A 25,661-nucleotide genomic window follows, 5' to 3' on the forward strand; every position below is an offset into this window, starting at 1 on the left:
TCACAGATCACAGTAAAGAGCTCTGTGGAACACAGTGCCAATAAGCAGTTTTCCTTTGTACACAGAGGCAACTGTAGTACCTTGCAACACTGTGCCATTTTCTGCATAAACTACAGTTACTTTAGGTTCTTCTGATAGAATGTTCTGGATTCGAATCACCTATCAAAGAAATAAGATGAAGTTAATATTTTTGTTTAGTCATTTAAATCAGCTTTAAACTTGAAGTTTTTTCCCCCTTAGCCACATTATCTCATGTAATTGTGTTCTATTCTAAAATTATTTTAAGATAGCTCTTTCCTCATATGTGATTGGTCAAGTTTTGGCTACATGATCTTTAACAACAGTAGCGAGCATACGAACACACATGGGTAAGGTAGGGCATATAAGTAAGCAACACAGCCTGGATATGAGACCTTAGGGCATAGTAGGGAACACAGTAATATGGGGGAGGGGGACGTGAGCCGTAGTTAGATAGTTGCCTGACTGGCATTAGGCCTGTTCTGTGTGTTTTCAGATAAATTAGGAACGTGGATGCTCACCCTGAAATTTTGTTAGGGGTAAGTGGGGAGTCATGTTTTGATTATTTGGTCTGTTGGTTGATTACCTATGAGACAGTCTTTGTACATATCTGAGGCTGGCTTTGAACTTGCACTCCCTGCCTCAGGCTCTTGAGTGCTGGTATTATAGGTGCATATGCACCACTATGCCTTCAAATATCTGGTTTTACAATGTAGACAAAGAAACTTGAAAGTCTGACCCAAGAAGCCACCTATCTGTAGCATACTTATGCACTCTTTTGAGTTAAGGTCCTGCCTCTAAGTAGAAAAGATTTTTAAGTTTTATTTCCTTTACTTAACTGAGAAATTTAGTTACATTATTACTGACCATGTATTTCAATTCATGTTAAATTCACCATATGGCATAGCTAGTGCTTGGTCCTTTGGGGTAATAAAGCAATTCTATATAACAAAACCTAATATGGAGGGTGTCTTACTGAGGCAGGGGACATGGGTCAAGTCTTGGGGCTTTCCTTTCCCATTTGTGCCTTCACTGGAGAATTAGATGGGTGAGACCAAATTACTTCTAAATTCTCTTTGACAATGATAAAATACTGTGACTTGGAGAAAAGAAACCTATATCACAGAACACCCACTGTAGCAGGCTAGGGAAGCCAAGGCCTGGGCGTCAAAGGATCAATGGGAAGGTCCAGATGACTTTTCAATATAGCTAGCACCACAGATACATGTCTTAGGAAATTGCTGCAATGTTAACATGTTACTTAAAAATTATTAACAGTTAAGGATGCACCTCGGTTTAATAAGCCTCCTGTTCATAAGAAGTTGATCTATGGGGGCAGGGCACTAGATGGTGCATTCAAATTATTACATTTTATTTCCCTTATCAAATTCATCATTAGAAAGGAATTGTTTTTTTCCAGAAAACCAAACCAAATCCTTGGTAGAGCAAAGGACCCAAGTTCACCAAATGAGCTAATAAGCAAGAACAATTAGAACTGAAGATTCTGCTCAGTTTTGTATACTGAACACCCTGCAGCATACATTTCTTCAATTCTATTAAAATACAGCTGAGCAAGCCTAATAGCGGAAATCTACCAAAAGACAAAAAGATTGATAATAACAAACACAATCATAATTTCCTGTAAATTTGGAGATAATAGGGTCAGGAGCCATTAATATTAGACTTCTTTCAATACAAATATATAGGGGGAGGTTGTGTGTGTGTGTGTGTGTGTGTGTGTGTGTGTGTGTGTGTGTGTGTGTGTGTCTGTGTGTGTGTTATACACACATGTATATCAAGTAAAAACTTCTTTTACTATCCCTTAAAAAGTCAGTATAGCTATTTATATTGCATTTACAGTATGTTAGGTGTTTTAAGTGATATGGAGAGGAGCTGGGCAACAGTGGCACATGCCTTTGATCCCAGCACTTGGGAGGCAAAGCCAGGTGGATCTCTGTGAGTTCAAGGCCAGCCTAGTCTACAGAGTGAGTTCCCGGACAGCTAGAGCTACAGAGAGAAACCCTGTTTTGAGAAACAAAAACAAACACTGTGTAGGAGGGGCCGAGGAGACGTCTCTGTGGGTAAGAGCACTTGCTGTGCCTACCTGACTATTTGGGTTCAGACCCCTAGCACCACATAAAGAACTGGGCATGGAGACTTGAGCTTGTCATCCCAGTGTTGGGGAGGTGGAGACAGGAGGATCCCTGGCTTGCTTCTAGCTACCTGGCAAGCTCCAGGTTCTATGAGAAATCCTGTCTCAAAAAGTAAGGTAAAGCAGTTAAGACGATGGCTAGCATTGACTTCTGGCTTCCTCATATATATGCGCGCGCGCGCATGCGCGCGCACACACACACACGATTATATATAAAGTATATATATAATATACATATACACACATAAAGTATACAGGAGGATGGATATGCATAAATCATGTTAACATACCACATAACTTCATATAAGGGACTTGAGCATCTATGGATTTTTGTACTCATAGGAGTCACAGACATAGTCCATCATAGATATTGAGAGAAGCTGTAGTAATACCCTGGATGGGGTACTGATGCCAGGTAAGGGAAAGTTATGTGGGGAATGGATAACAAATGGATACAGCCTAGCTGTGTGACACCACTGTATTTTTTTAAATTAGCATGAATTTCCAAGTTGGAAATAAGGATGTGGGCACCATGTAGACCTTACTTCAGTAGTGAGTTCCTCCAATAACTGGATGTCCTTAACACAGCCCTTCAGGCCCACATTCTCTAGGCTGTGACTTGCACCAAGGCCTGCATGGAGGGGCCTCTCCAGCTTGGCTTCTTGCACACTTGGAGGGTCTGAGGACCTGAGGTAGTTCCCCAACCCCAGCCTTTGTCCCCCTGGATGACTTCTAGCTGGTTAAATTCTCATCAAGGTGCCCACCTTCCTCGAAACACTTCTGTGTGTGTGTGTGTGTGTGTGTGTGTGTGTGTGTGTGTGTGTTAATTTTATTTGTTTTTATTTTTCCAGTGCAAGGGGATCAATCCCAGTGCTTCACACATGCTAGATAAGTGCTTTCCCCTGAGCTACACTCCCAACACAGTATTCATTCCCTTCTGCCTTTGGCAGCCATTTCCTGCAAACACACACACACACACACACACACACACACACACACACACACACACACACACACACCTGTGTTACTGTGTCAGCTCCTGTTGGTGTCCCTATACTGGGCTCACACCTTGATTTAAAAAAAAAAAATTACCAAGCAATAAAGAACTGCCTGTGCCCTTTCGGACTCTCACCAGAACACCTCCACAAGCCCTTTTGACCTCTGAGAACCTGGATCATCTGTCCGTGAGCTCTCTGTTATTTGCACACACAAGTAAGAATTTGGTTTTCAGTTGAAAATCAGTAGTTAGAGCAAGCCCCTGTGTCCACTGCATCATGCAAACTAACCTCTGAGCCTGGAGGGTTCTCAGAATCGTAGAAGAAGATCCTTATCCCGTTGGGATGGCAACCAACCCAGAGGTCCCCTGTCACAGGATCCACAGAGATGTTGTCCACAAGGGTGTCAAAGTCGAGGACCTGCCAAGGTCAATATGAAGAGCTGGCCAGAGGCTGTTCTGTTGCAGGCCAGCACACTGCTGTTCCCAGGGATACAATTCCTCCCACCTCAGCTACACTGAAGGGATGCATCTGGCCTTCTGTCAATGTTAGCATTGTTCTGGGTTCAAAGACAAGCTGGGTGCAGGGGATGATTTACAAAACAAAGACTGACTCTTAAGAGTTAAATGAAATCATTTGTACATGAACCTAAAACCTAAAAAAATAAAATTAAGTGCAGGATAAATCCATTCTTTCTAAAGATGCATGTGCATGTGATATGTTTACAAATATTCCGAAAACAAACAATGAATGTAGATTCATTTCTGAGGAAGATAATGGAGGCAATATAAGTTCCTTCATGGTTAATCATAGGCTGTGTACCCGGGGAAGAAATGATCACCTAGGGTCGAATTCTTCTCTTGAAGTTGAGGGCAAGTTTGTTCTTTCGTTTCCTGAAGTGATTCAGCTCCCTGCTCTTTTTTGCTGTTTCTTCTCTAAATATAAGCTGCAAATGCATGATCACCGCACAGATGGCTGTCCTGGCTTTGCACCGGCGTCATAAATAATAGCAACGATCCCTAATTCCACCATTCATCATCCTGGCTGCCTTCGCCGGGGAAGAAATCCCATCTATTTGTTTACCTCGAACTCTCACCGGAGAAACAATATCTGCTCATGTACTTCTGAGTCCAACAGATTCAGTACCCAGGGACCCTGGAAATCACTGGTCGTGACTCTCCGGAAAGGCCTGAGCGTAGGCAAGTGCAATGTGCTGCCACTGCCCTCCACTTCCTGCTCAAAATGAGAGCTGTCCCCACATGTCCACGAAGGGATTAGAGGGCTCAGCAACCTGGCAGAGCCTCACTCTCACTGTCAGGAGGCTTGTCACCCTTCAGCCTGGGAACAGGCAGCATTAACTACAGGAAGTGGCTGAGCAAGCATTCCCAGGTCAAAATCTGCTCCTGGCTTTCTCCAGCCCCCAGGAGCCATCCGCCCAGTGCCAGCTTTCTCCTTTACAGGCTTACATTAGCTTCTTTAAGTGAGGGAAAGGTGTTAGCTAGGGTTCTGCTGTTAGCATGGAGCAGGGGATTTGCCACTGGTAAATTCCATGGTGGACAGAAGCCTGCTGAGAACACCCGTAGAGGTAAGAGTGGGACGGAGGCCTAGGAGCCCATCCACTCTGCACACAAGTACCACATACGCTGCAGGGCACTCAGCTCAGCACCTGGAGTGAGAGGACTAGACAGACAGAGCTCCTGCCGAAGACCAGTCACCATCTATCAGGCAGGCTGCTCTGGGTCCAGAAATGAACTCTTACCCTGTAAATATTCAATACCTAGCCATGATGATGATGATGATGATGATGATGATGATATAATTGCAAGGGATATCTACATCTCATCTCACATTGCCACAAAGACATGTGGAAGATACTTAAGTCTAAATAAGACATAGGCATGTTGATGAGGTAGCTCAGCAGAAAAGTGCTCTCCCCTTTCTTGTCCCTTTCCTTACCAGGGCCTGGGTTCTGCAGTCCCCAGGACCACCTAAAAGGAATGCCTTAATAAGGAGCTGGTTTTGGTTTTTCATGTTAACACTCCAGTATTTTGAGAATTCCAGTTGACTGCACTGTGGCTAGCTCTTAGTCTTAGAGTCTTGGGGAACAGAATTCATTTTGCTATGGTAAAATGCAGGTAACATATTCCCTGCCATCATAACCTTCTCTAAAAGGACAATTCAGCAGCATCAGGTACAGGCACATGTCTGTGTAACTGTCATGATTAGCCATCTCTAGAACTTCGAATTGTCCCAAGAGATACTCTGCAACCATTAAGTGATCATTCCTCGTTTCCCAGCGTCTGGTAACCACCATTCTGTTGCTCCAATGAGTTTAAACTATTAAACTTACTTTAATTATTTTATTTTGGGGGGTAAGCTCTTGCTATGTAACTCAAGGTGGCCTCTAATTTGGAATCTTCCTGTCTTAGCCTCCCGAATGCTGGATTACAGGTGTGAGCCACCATACCTGGCCCTAGGTACTTCAAATAAGTAAAATCGTGCTCTCTGTCCTTTTATGTTTGGCTTATTTCACTTAGCATAATGTCTTAAGCTTCATCCATTTTTGTATCCTTCCTTTGTAAAACTGAATAAGATTCCAGTGTAGGACTACACCACACTTGGCGCTAGACATATACCATTCACCTTCATCACAGATTTGATAATTATCCACAACAAGTTCTTCAAATCTCTTGGCATTCTAAAATATTACTGAACTAATGTTAATTCACATAATAACTACCCCGCCACCACCGCCAAAGAGTGAGTATCACTACATTTGACAGGGTGGCTTCTGCTAGGTTGACTATAATGATGAGAGAGAGTCCTGTTCCGGTACCAAATGTGGAAGCCACATCTGGCCCCCGCCCCTACAGGAGCAAAGCCCTCACATTCTGTGTTGAGTGTATATTGAATTGGGTTTTATTACAAAATTCCTTAACTTTCACCTTGCAGAGGTATCTGTTGTTATAAGCACAGTTTGCTTTTATTCCCTAAGCCAGTTGGAGTGTGTGAAATTTCATTTCTCTGCAGCTAATATTAAACTAGCTCTGCCAGTGATTTCTAATGTCAAACACGATGTTCGATTTGATGTTGCTTTGAGGCAATTTTCTCTGAGTGAGGCCCCCTGTGACAGTCCCTGGGACATGGTGACAGTAACAGGCATGCAATTGGCAGTGACAGCACTTCATGTGGTGGGCATGGGTGTTGGCAGCATGGTGTCTTGTGGCTCTGCAGGGACAGGGGCCACTTTGTAATGTTCTGTTTACGTAAGTCTCCCTTCTTCCCCTTTGTGCGATACACTTTCTAACGAAAACTTTTAGCCTAGACCAGAATTAGTAGGGGGCAGAAGATGAAGCCCTGATACGCAGCCAACCCCACCATAGTAATTAAACAAATGTTTGCTGAATGCTTATTAGGTGTTAGGAACTCTTCCAGCAACAAACAGAAAAAGAAATCTGCCCTGGTGGATCATATAGAGAGTAAAGAAGACTAGTAAGATGTGTAGTGTGATGGAATGAAAACTGAAGGCAAGAATAAAACCAGCAAGAAGTCAAGACCTGTGGTGGGGAGCAGGGAGCTGTCGGTCGTTCAGGTCGTTAGGGAAGGTCTCACTGAAGTGCTGTATTAATAAGAAGTGAAAGAGATGAGAGCCACAGACACTAGGAAGACGAGGGCTCAGAGTCTGCAGCTGGATCCCTCGGAACAGCTGGAGAAAGTAGAGGTGGCAGTGCGGCACATCTGGAAGTAGCCAGGTCACCTGCAGCCACTGTGAGTATGTGGCTGGTGCCGAGGGGAGCTGGATGTGACAAACAAGTGGAGACTCTTTTCTTGGCATCTCTATCTCCAAGAAGGGAGAGAGAGAGAGAGAAAGACAGACAGACAGAGAGAGAGGGAGAGAGAGAGACAGACAGACAGACAGACAGAGAGACAGAGAGAGAGAGCGGGAGAAGGAGAATGAGAAAAGAAGTAGATGCAGATAAGGAAGGGACCTGGGAAACAACCCATCTTAAAATTCTCTGGAACAGAAAGTCTCCGAGTTTCCTGTGTGAGATGCCTGGGCTGCTGTTTCCCACTCTGCCGGGAGCAAAAGTGAACAACAAACACATGATGGCACTGATGGCTCTTAATAAATCAGTGAAAAATTGCTTCTCACCCACTCCAATTAGAAAATTCCTTTCTCCTCACTTTTAATTTCACAAATCAATTAGAATCTAATTATCACTCTGCAAACTTACAGTGTTAATACGTCTTACCTTCAATGGAGTTAAAGTCCAATTAGCATGCTTTTCATACACGTGAATCTTGTGAGCCAATAATTCAGCTATATAGACATGCCTTCAAAGAAGAAAGAGCCCCGTCAAAGCGCTTGAAGTGATGCCAAGAGGTGAGTTGTGATAACTCATCTTGGGGTGAAACTTTGCTTAGAAACTAGAAAATCAAATTCATCTCAAAGCAAACTCAACTCTAAAGAACTCAGTGAGTCTATAGGGCATGAAGCATTTAATCACTGAAAAGTCATTCCTTAAGGTGGCAAGGTATTCATCCTTGGTCAGCAGGGAAGAAACGTAAAGCAAACGTCTGCTCTTTATATTGGCCTTGTACATTGTTGCCTTTGACTTGTTAACCCAGTGGCAAGCCCAAGGTTCTTCATGTCAGAAGATAGAAAGTTCAGGCTTTGGGGAGCACCGGGAAACCCTCTTAATGATGGTCTTCTGTTTCAGGCCAGAGAAAGTATGAGAGAAGACAAGGGTTTGGCCTCAATGCAAAGAAGTCTTTCTCTCTTCCTGTTCTGAGCCTGATCCAAACATGAGTTCAGTGATGTGCACAAGGTATAACACTTTACACCCTAAAGATTTTTGATAAGACTAAGCACAGTATATTCTAGAACAAAGAGAGAAGTGGGGTGCTAGTTATCTTCTGTGAGGATTAGAGACGATATGAACAGAAAACTGCCCATGTTACTTTTTTTGTTACTGATGCTCTGAAATTTTTGATGAAAGAAGATGAGGGAGAGTATAGATGGATGATAAACGGATTTTCTATGTTCATCAATGCTACCCAAACTGTGGTGCCCAGACCAATAGTGATCTGTGAACTGCTTGTTGCAAAACCAACATGAGGTAGTGGACTACATCACTAATAGTTACATTGACTCTTTCATACGGTAAGTGTGGTAGTTTGAACAAGAATGGTCCCCATAAGCTCATATATTTAAATGGTTGTTTAAAAGTTGGTTGAAGTGTTTGGGAAAGATTAGGAGATGTGTTGGAAGAGGTGTGTCACTGGGGTTGGGCTTTGAGGTTTAAAAGGCCTGTGGCATTCTCAGCAAGACCTCCCCCCCCCACACACACCTTGTGGGTTTGGTCTCAGCAAGTGAGCCCTCAGCTGCTTTTCTAGCACCATACCTGCCTGCCTCTTGCCATGCTGGCCATAGACTCACCTGGAACTGCGAGCCCACAATTAAATGCTTTCTTTTATAAACTTCCTTAGTTGAGGAGTCTTTTGTACAGCAATAGAAAAGTAACTAAGGGAGGAAGAGGTCCTGGGAGGGAACCAGTGTCTTGCTTTACAGTCTCATCTTACCAACATAGCACAACAGATAATCATATTACATAGGAAAAGACTATGTTCTAAAGCTGTGTGAGGAGAATCCAAAGAAGCCCACTGTGGTACAGAAGGCACACATACTTGCCATCAGGGGAAACGCCAATGCCATTAGCGAAATCAAATCCTTCTGCTACTATTTGGACTTTATCAGGACTGTAGTAAACAACATTGGACCATGACAGACCCAAGTACATCTCCCAGGACTTTAAGTATGGGTCAGCAAAATAGTGATCATTTGTGGCATAAAAGCTGTCAGGTCCAACCGCGGCAATATCATTGATGCTGCAATTAAAAATACACACAATTATACACAGAAAGATAGCACATATTATAGGATTAGACATTGGTAGTCATTAAAGTCTAGCCTTAAAGTCAAAATATGGAATGGAGTCCTCACACCAACAGGGATAGCTATGACATCAGTCCTAGCCAATCTCCAAGGATAATAAGATCTGATTATTAATACTGAGACATGAAAATAATACTAGCTGTAGTATAAATGTAACGCTGTGTGTGTGTTTGTTTGTGTGTATGTGTGTGTGTGTGTGTGTGTGTGTGTGTGTGTGTGTTCAGTAAATATTGAATTAAGCCAGAGATCATAAGCAGGGCAAGATGATTCAGCACACATGACACTGACTCCTATAAGTCCAATGGCTTGCCTATTGTAACAGGGAATAAAAACATTGATCTGGTAGCACTGTGGTTCCAGCCTTATTAGCTGTGTGATCTAAGGGAGAATCAATCCTTTCGTATATTATGGCCTCAGTTTCCTTATCAGGGAAGGAAGGATGATGGCCTCTTCTATCATTTGCCGTGAAGTTTCATGCCTCTTAACTGAACGAGTCCATGAGCAAGAACGTTCAAAAATAGGATGTTTGGCTCTTTTCTTTCTCATTAGGATTCTGTCTCTGTGATGCTGAAAACGTAAGATATATGAGTCTATTTTTCAGCTTTAATAGGTACAATAGCAAACCCATAAGTGAGTCATTCCTTGCTGATTGAGGTGACAGAAGTTCCCTGGGGCCATGATCTGAGAGAAAATGAGCTTTACTCTGCTGCAGAGTGCATAGCAGTAAATGCGTCAGCTCTGACGCAGCCAGGGCTCAGGAGTGAGTGAGATGGTACACAGAGCCTCAGTTTCTCATCTGTAAGGAGAGCATAAACGATTTTCCCCTCCAACTCACACAGCTCGTTAGAAAAGCCTGTGGTCGGAATCTCAACTGTGGAATCACGGTGGGAATTACAATGAGACAGAGCTGTCAGCTTTGCTGGGAGCCAGACTCACCAAGTCTTCCATCAGCATCAGCTACTATTACCACAGTGGAAAACGTCCATGGAGGTACGATGAGTCTATGCAGGTTTCGGACAAAAACTGACAAGCTGCTCTTATTTCTCTTTTTAAAAGCAGAGTTTAGAAATTAGTATGCAGCTCTCCATGGAAAAGGAGCAGATGGGAATGGTTTGGAGCAATGGCTTTGAAATTGGATGTACTGTTTGAATCTGAGCCTGTGTGCTATGGTCACAACGTGGGGCCACAGCATGTCACCCAACTTTGAGCCACTTCCTGAAACTCAGTGTTTTTTCTGTAGTTTGGCATGTCGGGTAAAGATGAAATGGAACAGTGAGTATAAAGGCCTTGCCATCGTTTCTGGCATACATAAAGGACCAATAATAAAAGTCGTGATGTTGTTATTAACATGATTAGCTTATTACAGGTTTAGTAATTCGAATATTAATACTATAAACAACCCTAAAATACAAAGCTACAAATGTGCATGACTAATCCTTTGGTAGAAAGAGCCAAATTCTAGTTGACTGTGGCACTCTGATTATTTGTGGTCTGGTTCTATGTTCTGTGCTACCAATCCACAGTTTTTTCACATGTGACCCAGAAAACAAATCCCTGTTCTGCAAAACTGGAAATACTGGTGACTAAAAATAATAATAATAGTAATAATTTTCATGATTTCTTGTGAGTCAGAGGGCTAGCTCTGGCTTCAAGCTAATCCCAGCTATATTAATGGCTGAGCTTGTAAGGCAACTGCACAGATAGGCCAGGTCTCAAGAACAGTTAAATCCACATATGCTGTCATAATAATGCCAAATTAAGAAGCTGTTCTCAAGCAGTCAATAAACCACGTGTTTAGGCCGTCTGCATACCACTTGACTTCTACCTGAGGCTCCTTCCATTGTCTGCTGCCATCATTCCGTCAGCTTCTTCAGTTTACATGTCTTCCCCCGAATATTCTTTGGGCTCTTCAGATACTTGAAGGCCTCATTCTCTCTTTAAAATTTTATATATATATATATATATATATATATATATCTTGTATCTCAGCCTGACCTCAAAATCCTTATGTGCTGAGGATGGCCTTGAACTCCCAATGGCTGGGATTACAGACATGTACCATCATGCCTGCTGTATTTAGTGCTAGGGATTGAACCCAGGGTTTTGTGCATGTTGGGCAAGTATTCTTTCAACTGAACTATACCCCATCTCCTGAAATACACTTGTTGTATAAATAGAAATTTCTACCTCTAACCGATTCTCTCCATTTGATCTCATCCTAGTACGCAGAAACCCTGGGCTTTGGGCCCTACTTGGCCAGTAACTAGTTAGTCAAGCTTTATCTAGTAACTGTTTTATACTCTGTTTCCTCATCATCACATCTGCCGAGTGAGGTGGGAGAGGGGATTCCCAGGTCAAACAGTGCATACCGGATGCCAAGACTTTGCCAGGAGCCAGCAACAAGTACAGATCTAAATGTACAAATACCAAGGTGGATGAATGCTGTTCTTAAATTATACAAGAAGGTGCTAGAATTCTAGAAAACCATAATAAAAGTTATAAAAGTTATTGGGAAGATGATATTAGATTATCTTAAATCATTCAATGGGTCCATAGACCAATTCTTCATAGGCTAAGTGAGAAGGTTGACTTTGTGTTGGGTGGGCAACAATTGATATCTTTGGGTGTCTACTTTTCCCACATGTTATGTTGTCCAGGAATCTAGCATGGAAACCAGTATTAGTATAAATGATGCACAACACACCACTAGTAGATGCTGTATAAGGATGTCTAAGATGCACTGAGTTTGGGATCTTCTCTTGTATATCTGACTGGAAAGAACAAGACCATCTGAGATTGGTCTTGTAAAGAAGCAGTTTTGTTTTGTTTTGTTTTTTAATTTCTTGAATGGCTTGATAGAGATCTTGAGGATGGCATCTAAGCTATAGTGACTACCCAAAACGCAGTAGGTGAGGGAAGAAGGGAATGAGCCCGCTCTTAGGCTTGCAGAGTTTCAATAAGTTCTGAAGAAGAACATTCAGAAGGGGTCTGCCCTGGCCCAGATCAAAAGCTAAATGTAAGGGAGCTGTTTTCCACCATCAAGGGACCTGTACATACAAGGCACTACAGTACCTAGGCAGAAGTTCATGTGTGATGGTTTTCAGATGGAAAAGCGATCTTTCCTCTTCTTGAAATTTAAACACCTCCACAGTGGACTTGGAGTCTGGATGGTTTACCACCAGTAGGTACACGGCATTATCTGCGAGGAGATGAAAAACAAAAATTGAAGCATTAGTGAAGCTCTCAACTGTCATTCCCCTCCCCAAAGCAATTTCAACCCACCTCCAACTAGTACTTAGGATGTCAGGCAGATGGAATATTTTCATCTTTGTAGAGAAAAGCGTTTGTGATTGCTCCTAAGAAAAGTGGCTAAAGGAAAAAGTAGTGACAACCTCTGAAGACTCACAGCTTCACAGGAGAGAAAAAAAGCCCCGAACTTCAGAACGAACATCACCGGCACTGAAACTCCAGACAGCTTGTTAAGCTGTGATAGTTCAAGTGATCTTCGTGGAATATTAAGTTGAGGTAAAAGGATTTGAGGGTGTGAGAACTGGACCAGACAGTGAGCTTGCGTGGAATTTCCACAATGGACGGTGAGCTTTTGTGTAATTTCCACAGCAGATGGCGAACTCGCAGGTAATTTTCACAGTGGAAGATGGCAAATGCCTCAGGGAGAATGTGTGAGAGATAGAGGAGGACTTTGGGCATGAAAGAAAGTGCTCTACGTGGTAAAGCAGATGTGGCCAGAGAAAATGTGATGCCAGGCTACTTGCCTAAGTAGTGAGAAGAGAGTGGTGGCTCACTTTCTAATCCTAGTTGGTGGAGGCAGGAGAGTTGCTTGTTGGGCTACAGAGTAAGAACGAACATGTCTCAAGGAGAAGAGGAGGAGGATGAGGAGGAAGGCAAAAAGAGGAAGCAGTGGGGTATCTCTGAAAAACTCTGAGATCATCAAATTGGTATTTAAAGGAAAGTGATACACTATTTAGCAGATGTGAACCAAAAAGCCAGCTCAGATATTTTTGATTGACCCATTCAACAAGCATGTATTTTTCATTGGTGTTAAGTTTAGATACTACAAAGGAATATTGTCATATGATAAAGAACTAGAGGGTAATGTAGTGTCTTCTTCATAGCAGTTAGGGACCTTCTTTCCAACAGGATAGTATTAGAGCAGAGAGCTAAATGAAACAAGAGGAAACTGTGCAGAGATCTGGAGAAAGAATATTCCAAGTTGAGGGAAGAGAATCTGCGGAAGCTCTGAGGCAAGAGGTCCTTGATATAGTCACTTAATAGCGAAGTAGTGATTAGAGCCCAGAGAAGTGAGGGATCTGGGGCCACGGAGGGGGTGTGCAGGAGCAGTCTTGCTGGGGATTGGGGTAGGATCTAGGTTTTATCAGTTGTGACCATCAACATGTAAGGACACGGCTTGAGACTGCAGTAGGAACCCCATTCAGAAAGAGGAGCATCCATGTTAACAGAATAACACTGACCACAAAAGGACAGGAGAGGACACGAGAGGCATTTGACAGGACACAGCAAAAGCCCTGGGGACAGCTGAAGAGCAAGGAAGTCAGACACCACATAAATGTGGGAATTAAACCAGGATTCATATTCTATACAGAAGATTCTCCCTTTAGAAGTTGATCCCCAAAATGTTTATAGATGATCCGTGTGCAAGAAGAGTGTCACGCTGGAACTGCTTGTAAAGAGGTAAAAAGGTGAAAACACCTCCTTATGTACAAGCAAATGGTCAGTGCTCAGGACTCCCACACAACTGAATCCCGAGAGCCCTGAAAGTGGGTCTAAATGCAGGCATAAAAAGAAGCCTGGCTCCGGTGACAAAAGCCACCTACCAAAGAGTTTGGTAACACACACACACACACACACACACACACACACACACACACACACACACACACACACGTATATAATCATTTTTTGACATTTTTAGTTTAAAGTGGTCATAGGAGAGGAACACAAATGGAAGTATCTAGGAAGAACTTTCAGCATGGGACTGAGCATCTAAAGGGAAAATAATGTTGATAACACATATTTGTGGATAGTCTCCTAGAATACAGGCACAGACAGTGACACTAGGTTGAAATGTCTGGATGAGGGAAATAAAGAGGCAGCAAAAGGTTGAACTGAGACTATGAGGAACTCTCAAAGAGTTACAGTGACTGATTAAGGGGATGCTGTCAGGAAGAGCAGATGCTGCTCACAGAAGCTGGATTATCAGGTAGGGGTGATGCTCTTGAAGGTGAAAGTGGGTAATAGAAAAAAGTCAGGTGGGAGGAAGGATGGAAGAAAGGGAGAGAGGGGAGGGAAGGGAAGAAGCGGAGGAGGGAATGGAGACAACGAGCATAAATGAACATTTTTGTCACCTGGACAAGTCTTAACCATTGCCCCAGCCACCATCAAGCCGGCAGAATTCAATTCTCTGGGGCTGAAGGTTGTGCATTGGGATTTTTACATTTCCAGGTGTTTCTGTGTGTACCTGAATTTGAGAATTACCATACTGCAAAGGAAATGGCACCAAGCACCCAGGGAAAGGCAGTGAGTGATGGCATGGTGGGTGGGGGAACAGGTGCAGCTGGAAGCCTCGAATGAAGATGAGCTTCTGAACAGTGAAGAGAGCGCCCAGGGATGGGCTGAGAAAGCGGTGCCGGGAAGAGGTGTCACTCTGTCTACTGTAGCAAGGATTCGGGGCTGGAAAAACTGGCTGCAGATGTTTGCATCTTCCGATTGTTTGACCTGGAAAGCCCATTGCAGTTAAAGCTGAGTATATAATTATTTTATAGACATAATGTGAATACTACTAGTCTATGAAATCAGTGGCTTTACACATCTGAGATATTTAGCATTTTCAAGCATTGAAATGATTTTAGTATTGCTTACTTAAAACAGGAGGTAAGGCAAAACCCATAAAAATTATTCATGACTAGCCTTTCATAGAATGAGAAAAAGTATTTATTGTTTGGCATACTTTTACCCTTTAAATTTTTTTATTCAATATTACCTTCATCTGTGAATGTACTAACTCCATGAGGGTTGAATGACGATTTATCCAACTTATTTCCTGTAATTTCTAATTCCAACACTGCTGGGTCCTTCTCATTCAAGTCCATCAGAAGTATTTTTCCAGGCTTATCGGGATCAAAACTTTTTATTCCAGGATATTTTAGTCCCTTAAAAGAACAGTGGAGAAAAAGCAGGCATATCACAGATACTTCAAGAGCCAAGAGGTTTTGATTGATATGTGTGTCCATGACAACTGCTCTGGGCCACAGGTGACCACAGGGCCACCTTTTAACTGACTGACTTGTATGACAGGCCCACTCTGGAAGCCAAAGGCTCCTTTATGGTTATCCCCTACACACTTCACATCACCTTCAGCCAAGTCCTAGGTGAGTACAACACAACTCCCCGCCCCATGAGAGAGTAAGGTGATCACCCATCTCATTTGAAAGTGGACACTGCTCTACAGAAGGCCTAAGGAAAACTTAAATTGCCAGTCCCAGAAAATGTTCTAGAACACAGTAAAAGAGCAAACACTCACAGTACTTAGGAAAGCCAGTCCATTAGGGAGGATCTCTAAGTCTTCAGCACCTGTTTCTGCAGGAAGGAAGCAGAAGGACAGATTGTTTCAAGGTTTTGCAGGAAGCTGACAGTCCTTCTGCTTATCTCCTCTCACTTGAAAATGGGTCTCTATATGAGCTCCTGTTTGCCAGGTTCAGAATGAAGCTTTCCTTTCATTCAAATTGATGAATGTGATCATAAGAACATTAAAGAATGAATTTTAGCCAGGTGGTGGTGACACATGCCTTTAATCCCAGCACTTGGGAGACAGAGGCAGGAGGATCTCTGTGAGTTCGAGGTCAGTCTGGTCTACAAAGCAAGTTCTAGGACAGCCAGGGCTGATACACAGAGAAATTCTGTCTGGAAAAACCAAAATCACGACAAAAACAATGAATTTTATATTTATTTGCAGAGTTTCATGTAACCCAGGCTAGCCTTGAAGTCACTTTGTAAATTGAGGATGACTCTCACAGGTGATGGGATGAGAGACATGTGCCACTGTGCCTGGCTTGACTATATGGAATTTTAAAGAATATTAATATCATCAACAAGCACAATGACGATTTGCACTTCATATACTTGCTTCAAATTGATGGCTTTTTATCTCAGAATCAAGATCTCTCATATATATTTGTGAGTCCATGGAAACTCACAAAATATAAAACATTTGATTATTTGGAAAGAGTTGGTATTAGCCTAAACTCCTGAACTCATAAACTCCAAGTACATCGTAGTTTCAAATCAATTAAACATCTGAAAACTATGTTAGAAATACAAGCAAACCCAAAATTTTTGTTTTTAGGTGGGGATATTTTACTGATAGTTGGTAGCATGTACTTGCTAAGTATAAATACCAATAAAATATATTTTCAAGCGAGTTACCCCTTAAATACATTTAAATTTTAAAACTTTAAATTAATACAGAGACAAATGAAGTATTTGTTTTTGTAGTCAGACCCTTAATGGGCGTGTATATTTTTCAGCTACTCAGGGATATTTGACAGCAATATTACACTTTCCGAGAAAAAATGTTGTGCTGTAAGAGATCTGCTCACGTTTAAGAATCTTACCTAAACGAGTCTTCTTGACTCACTTTCTGCACTATCATCATCTCAGACAAATAACCTAAAAGCAGAAGCCAACAACCACTACCGAAATACAGCAAAAGCATGGATCTCAAATGAGTTGACCTCCACTAACAAAGCTAGCTGGTTGGCTGAAACAAGATGCACACTTGAGCTCTGGGATGCTCTGAGTTGGTTACCAGGGGTTACTATTCCGCCACCTTTTTATCTTTGCTGACAGGTCTTGCCTCCCAGGATGGACACCAGTAATTATCTTCCCGGCTTCCTTTGCAGCTAAACATCAGCCTGTCCCCCAGCTCTGCCTAATGAGATCTAAGGGGAAATCTGCTGAGAAGTTCTGGAAAAGAGTCTCCTCACCAACAATCAAAGAGGGGGCACATGAAAAAGCCTTGTGGTAACTGCCTGTGAGAGCGTTCATTAAAAAATCATTCTTTATTTTAGGCTTTAATCTTTTTCCTTCCTCTCCCTTTTGCCAGCTCCTTGGGTTTTGTTGCCATGAAACTATAGTTCTGGACATAGCTTTTGTTCTGTTGACCAAACAAAACCCAATAAAAATGGAAGCATCTTGGTAATACATGTGTGAGGTCAAAAGTCAAAGTGCATGGCATTTGTAAGCAACTCCTGACTCTGTATTACACTCCTGATTCAATGTTGTAATTTTGGACAAAACTGAACTGGAGCATTAGTAAAATATATGGTGAGATAATATACTTGCATTTGAAATCTGGCACTTCCTCGTCAATATACATACCGACTCCTTTAACTAAAACTGAACTAGAGCATTAGTAAAATATACAGTGAGATAATATCCTTGCATTTGAAATCTGGCACTTCCTCGTCTATGTACATACCGACTCCTTTAACTAAATTGCAGTTAGGAAGGTCTACAGGAGTTACTTCGCGGAGAGCATTTAATCTTCTTCTAGAAGGGAGAAAAGAATAAAATACACATAAAAAATTCAGAAGGTAGAGTTGAGGCACAAAAGTAGGTCCACAAAGTTCTCCTTAACTGTGTTTTGCCTTGGGTATCCCCCCAAGTTAATATTCCTGGGCAGCTGTGATTCTTCAAGACCAGTGGGGACCCTGAGGTACAACACAGAGTTGAGTGAGGACAGTTGTGTGCAGAGGAGGACAGATGCATAAAGAGGCACGTGGCGTTCTCCAGACTCTGTGCACCTTGGCGGGAACTATTCCATCAGTTGTACTTGAATTCCGCTGTGGGAAGTTAGACTGAATTGCAGCAGAGCTCCAGTTAACGCCACTGACGGCTGAGAGCTTCCCGTAGGAAGAGCTTGCTATTTCTCTAAACATCTAGACTCTAAGTACATATGCTACTTCATAGTTCCCAATCAGTTAAATATTTGAAAACCATACAGTAAATACAAGCAATTTCAAATGCTTACATTAAAATATGGGGATACCTTCCATATAACTCAAGAATATGTATTTTCTATTCTGTCTGACTCTACGGCCCAGATGAGGTATTTGCTTTTTAGATATGAAAATGCAGGTGTGTTATAAGACTGTTTATACAACTTCAGAAAGTCATTTTCAGGCACAGCATGCAAAAAGGCATCACACATGTGGGCAAGCACCTCTATGTAAGCAGACATATTTACATATTTATACATATATGTAAACAGAGGAAAAGAAACAGTTTGTTGAATCTGAGGACATAAGCATCATGGGGAATATTTGAGTGAAGGACGAAGGGAAAATGAACAAATGTGAGAGTGAAGTACCAGCAGGCTCCTGAACAGAGCAAAGCCATTGCTGTGGCATGTGGAAGAAGCCGGGAAGGCCAGACCAGCTATGCAGCTTCTAGAACAAACAACCTAGGACAGCCTTGCTAAGTAGTGACAATTATCCCAGAGTCCCTGGCGAGTTTAGTTGACTGGCAACGGGCTGAGAGCTTCTCTTCTTACCTTGTTGGCAATTTAGTCTCACAGAAGATGAGCCAGCAGTGAATAAACACTGTCACTATATAAAATGTCCTCACTGTGACTGCAAATGCAAAGGACAGTAAGAACTGAGGGTGTGTCCTTTCTTCAGAAAAAAGAACTGAGATCTTTCTACCCTCGTGTTAGTGGCTGTCAATTCCATAGTCTAGGACAGTCTGGACAAATGAGGTATAAGTGCAGGTGAGTATTCTCCTCTGTGAGAGCACCTGAGTTTGTCCCAGTGCAGGACCAGAATGGAAACCCACAGGGATGGATGAGAGAGAAGCATACATAATCAAACAGATGAGAAATGCAGGGCATGCTGGCAGGCCATGCTCCCTCAGTGACAGGAATCAGCTCAGGAAAAGTTGGGATCTGTCCTGTGACTTGGAAATCTAAGAAGCATGTCAGAAAAGGAAAATTGAAAAAATGCTGCTGGACTACAATTTGACATTGTCATCATAAAAGCTTATGATAAAGAAATAAAAGAAAAGTGATACAACAATGGCTTACCAGCTTTTCAGACTGAGAGCCGTATTAGGAAAAGCATTTTAGATGATGCAGACAGTGTCTGTGCACATACCTAAAAACAACAGCAGCAACAACAACAACACACACACACACACACACACACGAAACAAGTTTCACAACATAATCCTCCTAATCCTTAGAATACATGCTTTTCTTCTCCTCTGGTAGGGATTGAAGTCGGGGCTTCGCACATGAGAGGCAACACTTTACCTCCGAGCTGTATCTCTGGCCCCATGTGGTATGTTCTTAGTTCTTAAGGGGTTTCTTGTTTGTTTTGTTTTGTTTTTTTCAGTTCCACTCAATTTAAAATGTTGGTCTTGATTTCCCATGCTGATATTGTGACCTGCCACTAGGAAAAACACTTTTGGGGGAAACAGACAGTGAATGTTTGCAGAGTGCCTCAATAAAGGACAAAGAACAGGTTCAAGATATTAAGAGCAAAGGTCAGAACACAAGGCAAAGTGAGTCACAAAGAAGAACTTCAAGCACGTGAAATCACTGAATGGGTTAAACTTTGTGGAAGGAGCCAGTGATTTTTTAGAGTCGGAGCACACAAGAAGAGTAAGGTGGTATCTAGTTCACGAGGTCCATCGAGTACAACAGGTTTACACCGGACAGAGAGAAGCCAATTGACTCAGCCGTTCTCATCAGGCCGTTCTCATCAGACTCGTCACAGTGAGTACAGTGAGTCGGAGCCCAAAGCAGGCAAGGGGAGAGGAGGTCTGCACCCACTTACTCTGGGTGCCAACTTATAGTCCAACCAAGCCAGATTCTAACAGGATGTCATTGACGGCACACTTCAGGTCCCCTTTTAACTCTCAAACACCCCTCTCTGGTATTCTTTTCCCTAATTACGGATGGCTAAGAGTAAGCAGTTAAGAAGAGGTTAAGCCAAAATTGGAAGACAAACACGCAGGCCAGTCTGCCTTCAGCCCTCTCACTGGGCATGGTTTACAGACGACACCACTGCAGAGACAAAGGTGCATCCGAACACTCATCCACCTGCAAGCCTGTGGCTAGCTGTCAGCTTTGCGGCCGCTCTTACATTATTAGGAAATAGCTTGTCAAGGACAAGTGTTCTGGATCTCATAAATAAAGTTCAATGTCAGAGTTGCGTCCCTGATTCCGAAGCCTCTGAAGTCCATCCAGAAATCACATAAACTTTGCTGTGAGCTGTTCTGTACAAATAGACACTGACTCCCTGCCAAAGAACACTAGACTCTTAAGCTATGATGGCACTCTGGGACCCAGGTACTTCCATGTACTATCAAGCATTCCTCATTTATCTGGATTTCTTTATGAAGGCTACTGCGTGCCAAACCCCACATGCTAAGGTCACTTACACATACTTCCTTATTTAATCCTTCAAGCACTTCTCAAAATAAAGATTCATATTTTCCAAGTTGGGGGTATAGCTCAGGTAGAGGACTTGCTTGGCATAGTCAAGATTCTGGGTTCAATCTCTACAGCATCCTCTCTCACTCTGTCTCTGATTCTCTCTCTCTCTCTCTCTCTCTCTCTCTCTCTCTCTCTCTCTCTCTCTCTCTCTGTTTCTCTCTCACCTTTTCCTTGTTCTATATGTGAAAACATCAAACACCAGGCCATTCAGATGTGACCCCTTAATTTAAAAGGTACAACACAGACAGGATATCAAGTCTCAAGATTCAAAGCACTCTGTTTCCTACTTGTCCTTTGTACCCTTTTCATTAGCCTACATTTTTTGCTTCACTTTGGCTGTCCTTTCCCTCATCATCTATAGCTTGTTTCTGCCTTCCATAGCCTCCTGTGGTCTTTGGTGATGAGATCAGTAGCTCCTTCATTCGTTTTCATGGAACATGACATAAATGTCTATCAAGCCCCTATCATGCTGCTTTTTAATAATTAGTTTTTGGTCTTGTTGCTCCCTCTAAATTATTAAATTGGTGAGTAATGCTACATGACATTACTTCCAATGTGGCTTCCAATGTGAACATAGAACTTGTAGAGGAGGGAATTCAGCTGATGTCTACTGAGCTGTTCTGTAACACTCTCAGTCTAGTACATCAGACAGAGAAGATGGTAAAGATATACTGATGGGGCCAGCAGGTCTGGAAGACAATTCAGCCTTAGCCATAGTGTCAAAAATTAAGGTAATATTCAAATATTATATAAACTATCTCCAACATGCTCATGTGTTGAAGGTATGGTCTCAGTGCAATGCTCAGAGATGGGGCCTTTAGGAAGTGATTGGGTCATGATGGTGTTGATCTAATTAATAAGAGTAATGCATTCATGGATCTATAATTGAATGGACTCTTTGGAGATCATGGACACTATGGAAGGTGGGCAAGGTTGGAGGAAGTGGGCCACTGGGCCTGTGAATTTGAAAATCTATCTTGTCCTCAAGCATTTTATTCTGGTTGTTTCTCTCTGCTTAAGGCCATCATGTGATAAGTAGCTCTCTGTCCCCTGCTCTTACCATCCTGAGGTAGTTTGAATGGAATTAGCTACCATCGGCTAATGGGAGTGGCACTATGAGGAGGTGTAGCTCTGTTGGAGTGTGGTGTGGCCTTGTTGGAGGAAGTTGTGTCACTGTGGGAGCTGGCTGTGAGGTCTCTTATGCTCAAGATACCACTCAATGTCACAGTCACTTTTCTATTGCCTTCTAATCAAGATATGGCCAGCACCATGACTGCCTGCATGCCACCATGCTCCCCGCCATGATGATAATGGACTGAACCTCTGAAACTGTAAGCCGCCACCTCAATTAAGTGTTTTCCTCTGCAAGAGTTGCCGTGGTCATGATGTCTCTTCACAGCAAGAGAGACCCTAACTAAGATATACGTCCGCATCCTGATCTTCCTTACAGCAGGCTCACTGCTGTGAACCAAACCCCACAGGCTTCAACTCCCAAAACCTGGAGCCAAATTAAGTCTTTTTTGTTTAACTTGTTTCTCTCAGGTTTTTTTTACAGTCACAAAGGGTCTGACTAACACACCAAGTATCATTCACTAGACTCGTGTGGTGGATTTCTGAGGTCACTTATGACAAGTGTGAAAGCGAATGATTGCAGGGAGCTCATTGCGTGCCTGGTTTTGTATGTCCTAGTGCGATGTGTGTTATTGTTCCATGAGTTTCAGGTACAGAAACAGGTTTGTAACTTTTCTTGGCATTCACATGAGAAAATAAATTGAAAGTTGCAGAAATGAGATCTTATCCATGTTGCTGGGAGTCCACCCCCATCATTGCCTAGAGGACATACTACCTAGCGTGAGTGTGAGGTAGCAGAGATATGTCGAAGAATTAATGCTAGCTTGGTCACAGAGGTCTTACACGTTGTGGTGGCAAATCTAGGCAGGAGGCTTTTTGGTTCTCAGTGTCTCACATCTTCAAGGAATGTTCTGTGTTGTCCTAGGCATTCTCTAGATTTCTATGATAAATATCATGAAAAGCCACATGCCTGAACTGACTACAGAGGTGAAGCAGAACCCTGATTTCTTCCTCTCTGCCTCTCCCATATCAGATGTTCAGGAAATCCTGCAAGGCACAGGCTGGTCCTGAGCAGATTGCTGTGACCTTCCTCCACCTTCTCATGTGCACACCACACCCCTGCCCACATACAGTCCATCTCTGAAGAAGCCTGTATCTTCTCTGAGGTCAGGGCTTGCCATCATGTGCTGATATGACACAGTCCCATTTTTCTCTTCTCTTCCCTGGGCAGCAGATTCATGATCTTCCTGAGGTCAGGTGCATTGTCTCCAAAATAGGAGTAGGTCTTTATCCATCCCTCAGGCTCTGGTTCCAGAAAGCAAGGTTTGTGTGTCCTTTACAGAGCAAACAAATCTCCCATGGTGGGGGCATTGCTAAGTACTACTGATCAGATTCAATCATGGAAATTGGGGCCTGAGACTCTGCTTATCCAGGGAGGTCTTGGGTACCTCTGAGACCCATGGATCCTCGTGTGTGTTGAGGCTTTAGAGCTTCTGGTCAGTGGGTGTTGTGTCCCTTCTTTCTCCTGTCAGAGATCTTCCAGGAGACTGCACACAATTCCCAGTCTGTAATTTAACTGATTTTTACAGCAGTTAAAAGCCCAAATCAAGCTATAGAGATGGCTCTTTGGTTCAGATGCTTGCTACAGAAGTATGAGGACCTATGTTCTCACCCTTGGCACCCATGAAAAAAGCAGGATGCAGCAGTATACACCTGTAATTCTACATTGCAAAGCAGAGACAGGTAGACCTCTGGGGCTCCTCAACTAGACAATCTCGGCAGTCAGGGAGCTCTAGTTTCAGTGAGAGATCCTGCCTCAAAAAAATGAGGTCGAAGCTGGGCGGTGGTGGTGCACACCTTTAATCCCATCACTTGGGAGGCAGAGCCAGGTGGATCTTAGTGAGTTCGAGGCCAGCCTGGTCTACAAGAAAGATGCAAAACTACACAGAGAAACCCTATCTTGAAACTGCCCCCCCCAAAAAAAAAATGAGGTCGAGAGTGATGGAAGAAGATTTCTAACACCAATCTCTGACCTCCCCAGGTGCACACATGGGCAGGTACAGCCATACACACACAAACATATACTATACATGCAAGTTTTTCAAGCCCAAATACTTTTCTAATATTTTGTGATTTAAGAAATAATAATTTACAAACCCCAACTCTGTGGGTAAGAATTCTAATTAGTCCATAAGATTATATAACTGTTTAATCCCAATAGTCCATGTTGATTAATTTTTTACTTCAGAGTAAATAACACAATAGTATTGACTAAGCCTTTTGGAGTAGGATGGTGTCTAGACTTTGAACCCTTATGAGAGATTATCCTGAAACTTCACACACATTCTCAGCCTCCAGCCCATTAACACCCTGGTGGGTTATTAAATGCTTTCAAGGGAAGTAGGAGCAAATACCACTGAATAGCTACTGAGTCCTGGGCTCCTTGTTGGCAATTTTCTATGTAAGTGTATGCCACTATGTCCGGTTTATTGGAGCATTCATTGTTAGAGATGCAAAATGATTTGCCCAAGATACCTTGTTCAAAGCAAAACCAGTCCAGTATTCACGAGCATGATGGCCCCTTGCTCCAGCCCAGCACCCATTGGAGTGTGTGGACCACACCAGGGAATGGTTCCTTCTATGTGGGCCAGTCCACAAGCCGGCTTTCTGTCTGTCTCCCTCCGTGGAGCCTCAAATTGAGGTTCTCTAAGTCAGGAAGGTTTGCTACAGCTGTAGACTTTCCTGCTAAGAACCTGGAGCTACTTTAGGGTGTGGAGGTGCTTCTGGAGCTGGCAGAGGTGGAGACCATGGGGCGCAGCTCTCACCCCACTCACCCCACTCACCCCACTCACTCACCCCACTCACCCCACTCACTCACTCACCCCACTCACCCCACTCACTCACCCCACTCACCCCACTCACCCCACTCACCCCACTCACCCCACTCATCCACTCACCCCACTCACCCCACTCATCCACTCACCCCACTCACCCACTCATCCACTCACCCCACTCATCCACTCACCCCACTCACCCCACTCATCCACTCATCCACTCACCCCACTCACCCACTCACCCCACTCACTCCACTCATCCACTCACCCCACTCACCCACTCACCCCACTCACCCCACTCACCCACTCATCCACTCACCCCACTCACCCCACTCATCCACTCACCCCACTCACCCACTCATCCACTCACCCCACTTACCCCACTCACCCACTCACCCACTCACCCACTCACCCACTCACCCCACTCACCCCACTCATCCACTCATCCCACTCATCCACTCACCCCACTCACCCCACTCATCCACTCATCCACTCACCCCACTCACCCACTCACCCCACTCATCCACTCACCCCACTCATCCACTCACCCCACTCACCCCACTCATCCACTCATCCACTCACCCCACTCACCCACTCACCCCACTCACCCACTCACTCCACTCATCAACTCACCCCACTCACTCACCCCACTCACCCCACTCACTCACCCCACTCATCCACTCACCCCACTCACCCCACTCACTCACCCACTCACTCCACTCATCCACTCACCCCACTCACCCCACTCATCCACTCATCCACTCACCCCACTCACCCACTCACCCCACTCACCCACTCACTCCACTCATCAACTCACTCCACTCACCCCACTCACTCACCCCACTTACTCCACTCACCCACTCACTCCACTCATCCACTCACCCCACTCACTCCACTCATCCACTCACCCCACTCGCTCACCCACTCACTCCACTCATCCACTCACCCCACTCATCCACTCACCCCACTCACTCACCCCTCTCACTCACCCCCTCACCCCACTCACCCACTCACCCCACCAAACTTACTGATAGGAAGACTGGTGATTCTTGTAGAGTGCCAGCAGCAACCCCACAAAGGTGAGCCCTATCAGCTTGGCCAT

The 25,661-nt window shown here is 43.6% G+C and overlaps 1 protein-coding gene across 2 annotated transcripts; it reads right to left on the reverse strand.

Moving 5' to 3' along the window:
* On the reverse strand, positions 1-25,661 carry Pon1 (paraoxonase 1). 2 transcript variants are annotated; one of them, XM_052721256.1, is made up of 9 exons: positions 25,588-25,661; positions 17,637-17,707; positions 15,681-15,736; positions 15,141-15,309; positions 12,194-12,320; positions 8,854-9,054; positions 7,419-7,500; positions 3,457-3,585; positions 1-159 (listed from the first exon to the last, which is right to left on the reverse strand). In XM_052721256.1, the coding sequence occupies exons 1-9, from the start codon at positions 25,659-25,661 to the stop codon at positions 1-3; spliced, it is 1,068 nt and encodes a 355-aa protein (XP_052577216.1). The 2 variants fall into 2 exon arrangements, with proteins under 2 accessions (XP_052577216.1, XP_052577217.1); XM_052721257.1 differs by lacking the exon at positions 8,854-9,054.

This window comes from Peromyscus californicus, unplaced genomic scaffold (genome assembly GCF_007827085.1).
Source record: "Peromyscus californicus insignis strain IS unplaced genomic scaffold, ASM782708v3 Scaffold_6__1_contigs__length_162567912, whole genome shotgun sequence".
NCBI classification, from domain to species: domain Eukaryota; kingdom Metazoa; phylum Chordata; class Mammalia; order Rodentia; family Cricetidae; genus Peromyscus; species Peromyscus californicus.

Excerpts from the sequence above, each read along its gene's own strand:
- Pon1 (XM_052721256.1), bottom strand. The coding sequence starts at position 25,661 with ATGGCCAAGCTGATAGGGCTCACCTTTGTGGGGTTGCTGCTGGCACTC. Across the intron at positions 17,708-25,587 it reads AATCACCAGTCTTCCTATCA|AAGAAGATTAAATGCTCTCC; the intron begins GTAAGTTTGGTG and ends TCTCCCTTCTAG. Across the intron at positions 12,321-15,140 it reads TAGTACATTCACAGATGAAG|ATAATGCCGTGTACCTACTG; the intron begins GTAATATTGAAT and ends ATCTCCTCGCAG.